We start from the raw sequence: 6,563 nt of genomic DNA on the forward strand, positions 1-6,563 counted from the left end.
TTAGAGGGTTCCAATGGCCACTGCCATGGCCACGGTGGCCAGGAGAAGCCCCCCAAGGTGGGGGGAGTTCCTGGGGAGGCTCCCACCTGTGGGGACAAAGAGAGGGGTCAGGGGGATCATGGGATGAGAGGGTCAGGTGGGTCAGGAGGGCCTTTGGGGGAGGGACAGGGGTAATGGGGGGGCCCTGATGGTGTGGGATCAGACAGGGGCCATAATGAGGTCCCTTTCCCCTGTGCCCAACCATGGGTGGCCTTGTCCCCCAACCCCAGGGGTTGTTCTCAGCACTGGATGTCCCTGTCCCCCTTACCTGACACTGAGTGTCCCCATCCCCTGTGCCCAGCAATGGCTGTCCCTGTCCTTGTCCCCAGCTCTGGGTGTCCTGCCTCCCAGCCACAGTGGGTGTCCCTGTCCCCTCTGGGCCATGGGTGTCCCCAGCACTGTGTGTCCTTGTCCCCAACCCTCACTGAGTGTCCCCATCCCCCCAGGTTGTTCCCATGATGTCACCTCGCAGCCACTCGCAGTTGTACTTGCTGGAGTTCCCAGTGGAGCGAAGCTCAATGTTCAACCCGCTTCCTTCCATCTTGACTTTGGTGACCTCAAAGGTCTCAAAGGGCGGGATCAGCACCTCCTTCTCATATTTTTTGAAGGAGAAGTTGTGGATGTCGGCTCCGTGGCACGTTTGCACCTTGAACATCGTGTCTGTCCCAAAACCCTGGGCCACCGTTTTGTCCAGCGATGACGAAGCGAATTGACCGAAGCGGATTATAGCGCCAGTGTTCACCTTAAACTGGTAGTCCTTCACCCCCCGGAACACATCCAGACACTCCTTAGGGCGTCTCAGCTTCAGCTTCTGGAGGACGTCGGTCAGCATGAAATGCAGAGTTTTGAAGTAGAACTTGTCCCGGTATTCCTGGCTGGAATTTCCAGCCTTGCGCACAGCATCATTGAACTCCTTGTACACATCCCCCATTGTATAGACCATGAGGGCTATGGCCTGGTCTTTGGTCAGAGTGGATGAACAGGAGCCTGGTTTCTCACACTCAGCCGTGGCCTTTTTCCAGATCTTTTCAAATGTGCCATTCTTGAGGAAATCAGAGCGCTTGAGTTCCGGCAGCTGCTCGCTCATTTCATCCCTACACTTCAGGTACTGGTCATCAAAGGAGTCCAGGGCCATGTCCAGGGGCACCACCTTGATGGCTGCAGTGGCCATGGTCATTGCCAGCAGTGCCAGGGTCTGAGCCAAGGGGGCCATGGAGAAGAGAGGCCACAGGGACCAGTGTGGGACACTGGGGGACACAGAGGGGACACAGAGTGTGACACACTGGGGGGCACAGGGAAGACACTGGAGGATACCAGGGGATGCTGAGGGGACACTGATGGGACACAGAGGACGCAGAAGGACATGGCAGGACATGGGGAGGCTTCCCTGGGGAGGGGCTGGGGAGGGACAGTGGGTTCAGCCCAGGGAGAGTGGGGCAGCCCTTGCCAGGAGACCCCTGGACATGTCCTGGAGCCTGATCCCAAATTCTGAGGTCACTCCTGGATGCCCCAGTGTCCCCCAGACCCCTCGACTCCCAATCCCACTCCCAGAGTCCTATATCCCCCCTCAAGGTGTCTTGTCATCTTGTCACCCCCCCTGCAGGACCCTGACTCAAATCCTGGGGTCACTTCCTGACTCCCTCCCCCAGTAACCCCAGTGACCCCCAGACTCCCAGTTCCACTCCCAGCTCTGTGTCCCACCTCCCGGTGTTTCCCAGTGTCTCCATTACCCCAATCCCTTGTACCCCTCCCAGTGACCCCATGTCCCCCAGGACCCTGACCCAAGGTCTGGGGTCCCCAGTGGGTCCCACTTGTCCCTGTCCCCTCTCCCCCTTTCCCCAATCCCACTCTCAGTCCCATGACCTCCCCAGTGACCCCTGGACCCCGATCCAGTCCCATGTGCCCCCCAAGTGTCCCCCAGTACCCCACTGCCACTCCCATGGTCCTGTGTCTCCCATCACTGCCCCCAGACCACCCAGGACCCCAGTCCCATTACCCTGACACCCCTGGTGCCCCCAGACCCCAATCCCACAGCCCCGTGTTCCCCCCACAAAGGTCCCCCAGTCCCTGATACCGAAATCAGCTGGAGTGAGCTCTCTGATGGAACCGGAGGTATTAGAAAGACGGAATTCCTTCTCAGCTCAGACTCACAGCGGATCTCTCCTGGTCCTGTAGGTCAGGGGGACTTGCCATGGGGTATTTATCCACCACAATTATAAATATTCATGAAAATGTGTCCCTTATCTAATACAGAAACAGCACTTTTCCCTGTGTTCCCCAATATGCCAGATGACCATGTCTCAAACTTTTGCTTTGTGCAGGCGCTGCTCCTTCTGTGTTACAGAACTTGACAAAAAGCCGTCACTGGAGTTCCCTTTATCTGTTACTCCACCGGTTCCAGACACCTTTGCTCTCCTGTGAACGCACTTTTACATCCTTTTATTGGTTTTTGCTAGTTCTTCTTTAAGCCCTATCCAGCACCACTGAGGGATCTGAAACTTTCTATTCTCTCTCTTATTGCTCAGCCCCAACAACCGCAATCCCACTGTCCCATGTCCCCCCAGTTGCCCCCAGTCCCACTCCCCACTGCTCACTGAGTTGCTGTCACACCTCAGATACCAATTGGGGTCCCCTATCAGGTGACATCCCTGCAGGCACCTTGAGCCTGGGGATGATCTCTTGGGGGAGTGCCTGGGTGACTTCCCTGGCCTTGTTGGTGTGGCAGGAGAAGTTCTGGAGCCCCAAAAAAGGGCCCAAAAAAGGGATCCACCAACACCAGGAGATACATGAGCCCATGTTGGTGTTGTAGCTCAGAAATTCCATTTGGCAGTTATCATTGGGTGTGTTTCCTCTTTCAGTGATGCCTGGAGGTGATGGTTTTGAATTCAAAGTGTTCTTTTGAAAGAACATCAGGCATTGCTTTGTAATAGACCTGGCAGTTTTTTCCTACGGACACTGAGGATCTGAGGCCACAGACCAGCCCCCATGGCATCGATTCCCCAGAGCTTTGCTGATGTTTTTCTCCTTTACAAATTGCAGCATCAGCTGGGGAGGGCCTGACCTGGTTATTGGGAGGTATCACCCACCTAGCCACGCTCCTTATTGTGGGCTTTTAGATAAGCAGCCAATTTTCATTCTGCCCAACTCTATCCAGGCCTCACCTCTGGGGCTGAAATTCATTTCTCAGGAATTAACACCAGGATGCTTTGTTGTGGAACCTCTTGTGCAGATTTAATGCAAGTCTATTTCCCAGATGGATTTGTCAATCCCCAAGCTGGTGTGCCCTGGATTGTAGTACAGGCACTTTGGGCAGCTGGGTAGTATCGAGGAGGGACAATAATTCTTGTTTATATTTAATTGGAGTTTCCTGTGCTGTAATTGACTTCTTTCTCTCCATATGGCTGCATGGGCAGGAGCAATGCTCAAAGCAGATGGCAAGAGAGTTCCAATGTTTGCTCTTTTTGCTGTTGCCAATTCCAGAGCTCTCTGTAACACTGTGAGCTCCTCCCTTTGTTCCACATCCCATGAGTCTATGGCAAGCAGAATACATACCATGAAGTTTTGTCCCACATTGGATTTCCTGGCCTCTTGGATGAGGAGAACAGTCACTGAGGAGTGGGATTCGGGTCCTAGGAGGTGAGAAATAAGAAAGAAAATAGAAAGTTTCTGATCTCTCAATGGTGCTGGATAGAGCTTAAAGATGAGAGAACAAAAAACAATAAAAGGATGTAAAAGTGTGTACACAGCAGGGCAAAGGTGGATGGAACCTGAGGAAAAAGAGATAAAGAGAACTCCAGTGAGGGGGTTTTGGCAAATTCTGTAACACAGAAGGAGCAGCCCCTGCCCAAAATGGAAGTTCAGGGTGAGATCATCTGGGATATTGGGGCACTCAGTGAAAACCACATCCTGATACCCCATTTTTATGATACTCCGGACAATAAAAATTATTTCCTAAAAGAGGCAGAGCCATACAAATTATTTATGGGGAAAATGCTAGTTTTATATTAGGTAAGATGCCAATTTAATTAATATTTATAATTATGATGGATAAATACCCCATAGCAAAGTCTCCCTGAGCTGCAGGACCAGGAGGAATCTGCTGTGAGTCCGAGCTGAGAAAGAATTCCGGCTTTCTGATACCTCCAGTTCCATCAGGGAGATCACTCCAACTGATTTTGGTATCAGGGAGTGGTGGACACTGGGGACACTCAAGGAGGGGAACATGGACCTGGGATTGCAGAGTGGGGGCTTGGAGGGCTCCACAGCAACATTGTGGGGGCAGGGGGTGACCCCTATATTTGGGCTGGGGTCCTGGGGTGACATGAAATGGCTAATGGGAATGGGAGCGGGACTTGGGCCTGGGAGAGAGACCTGGGGGGCACTGGGGCCAGTGAGGGAGTGGCTTTAGGAATTTGGGTGCAGTCCCAGAGGTGCCTCGGGTCACCAGAGGCTTGCAGAGGATTCGGAGCAGGATTGAGGTTCCAGGGAGCACTAGGAGGACATCAGAAAGGTAAACACAGGACTGGGATTGTGATTGCGCTGCTGGAGGGACACTGGGGGGATCACAGGACTGAGACTGGGGTCATGGGGTGCTCTGGGGGGAAGTGAGGCGGGACATGAAATGGTGGGAGTGGGATTGGGGTCATGGGGGAGCTGGGAAACACTGTGGGGGCAGGGGGTGATGCTGGATTTGTGTTGAGGTCCTGGTGTGACAGCAAAGAAATTGGGGACTGGAAGTGTGATTGGGGTCTTGTCATCATGGGAGTAGGATTGGGCTTCTGGGGGTCCCTGGGGCTGGGGGACATTGGGGAGGCATCAGTAACCCCAGGATTTGGGATCAGGGACCCCAGACATTCCCAGGGGTTGGCTGGCCAGGAGTGCCTCCCTTCCCCCTAGGCTGACCCAATCCCCTCCCCAGTCTCTCACTGATGAACCCTCCCTGTGTCTCCTCTGTGTCCTCTCTGTGTCCCCCAGTGTCCCACACTGGTCCATGTGGACTCTCCACTCCATGGCCTCCCTGGCTCAGACCTTTGCAGTGCTGGCAATGGCCGTGGCCACCACGAGCATTGACGTGGTGACCCTGGACATGGCCCAGGACTCCTTTGATGACCAGTACCGGGGCTGTGACCCTGGCATGACCACAGTGCTGCCCTCTACTTCTCTGAGTTCTACCAGAACTGTGTGTTTGCCCAGGTCTGGGCAAAGGCTGTGGCCAAGTGGCAAATGTGGGGGCCCCCTATGACCCCTCTGTCCCCAGAGCAGGCCACCACCATCATGGCATAGACAGTGGATGGCCTGTGCTTCATGTTCAATGAGGCCATGTGTGTGGCCGGGCATTCCCACCAGGAATACCGGGACAACTTCCACTTCAAAACTCTGCATTTCCTGATCGATGCCCTGGCCATACTGAGGGACCTTCTGAAATGGTGGTGTCTTGACGTGTTCTCGCGGGTGTGTGGGGTCCAGTTCGACAGACAGCATGGCAACACTATCCGGTTTGGTAAATTCACATCACCATTGCTGAGCAAACCAAGCGGCCAGTGCTTTGAGAAGGAGACAGTGTTTGAGCTGCACACGTGCCACCATGTGGGTATCCACGTCTTCACTGAAAATCCAGGAATCGGGGGGTGTTCATCCCACCCTTTGAGACTTTGAGGTCACCGAAGTCACCCAGTACAGGGAGAGGACATGCATCCATCTCCGCTCTGCCGCAAACTTCAGCAAATACAACTGCGAGTGGCTGCAATGGGACAGCCTGGGGGTATGAGGGCACCCAGTGTAGCCATGGAGAAACCCAGGGGATCAGGCACAGGGGACAATGACATTCACTGGGCATGGGGGACAGGGAAAATTATTGTGGGGGGGGGACACGGATACTCCATGCTGAGGACACCAAGCCTGAGCACACCCATTGTGGGCACAGGGACAGGAATACCCATGACAAGGCACAGGGATGGAGACCCCCACATCCGGGAGTGGACAGGGATGCCCCTGCAAGGCAAGGACAGGCACAGGGACCTCTCCATTCTGACCCTGTTCTAATCCACCAGAGGCAGTGCTGTGGGAACAGTCCATATGTGATGGATGCAGGTGGGCTGGGACTCCCCCCAAGAGCCCTCCTACAACAGTCCCTGAACCACTGCCAGCCCCGCTCACCCCTGTGGCACCCCCTGAGTCCCCCTGACTCCTATCACCCCTAAGCCCACCCTGACAGCCCTGAACTCCCTGGCCCCCCTTACCCACCCTTGCCCTCTCCTCACACCCTGGCCATCCCGAGCCCCGCACTTCCCCCAGGACCCCCCGACATCCCTCTTTGTCCCCCAGGGGGAAGCGTCCCCAGGGCCACCTTCCACCTCGGAGGACTCCTCCTGGCCACCGCAGCCGTGGTAGTGCCCAATGGGACCATCTGATCCATGAGGCCACCAAGGTCACCAAGGTGGCTGTAGTCACTGTGGCAACCATGGCTGACATGATCACCAAAACCTCCTGGACTCCCAGAGAAATGAGTCCGTCAAGGCTGCCCA

General features: G+C 55.0%; 1 protein-coding gene and 1 pseudogene across 1 annotated transcript; one reads left to right on the forward strand and one right to left on the reverse strand.

Annotated features, from left to right (window-relative positions):
* Window positions 1-1,252, reverse strand: LOC102040415 (erythroblast NAD(P)(+)--arginine ADP-ribosyltransferase-like). Its single transcript, XM_005431136.2, has 2 exons — window positions 505-1,252; window positions 1-86 (listed from the first exon to the last, which is right to left on the reverse strand). The coding sequence occupies exons 1-2, from the start codon at window positions 1,250-1,252 to the stop codon at window positions 1-3; spliced, it is 834 nt and encodes a 277-aa protein (XP_005431193.2).
* Window positions 1,253-5,047: 3,795 nt separating this feature from the next.
* LOC115949118 overlaps window positions 5,048-6,563 on the forward strand; it is a 2,504-nt pseudogene continuing 988 nt past the window's right edge.

The sequence above is a fragment of the Geospiza fortis genome, unplaced genomic scaffold (assembly GCF_000277835.1).
Source record: "Geospiza fortis unplaced genomic scaffold, GeoFor_1.0 scaffold77, whole genome shotgun sequence".
Classification (NCBI taxonomy): Eukaryota; Metazoa; Chordata; class Aves; order Passeriformes; family Thraupidae; genus Geospiza; species Geospiza fortis.

Bases quoted from the DNA above. Each gene is read 5' to 3' on its own strand.
- LOC102040415 (XM_005431136.2), bottom strand. From the start codon at position 1,252: ATGGCCCCCTTGGCTCAGACCCTGGCACTGCTGGCAATGACCATGGCC. The intron at 87-504 runs GTGACATCATGG...TTGTCCCCACAG, and splicing joins CAACTGCGAGTGGCTGCGAG to GTGGGAGCCTCCCCAGGAAC.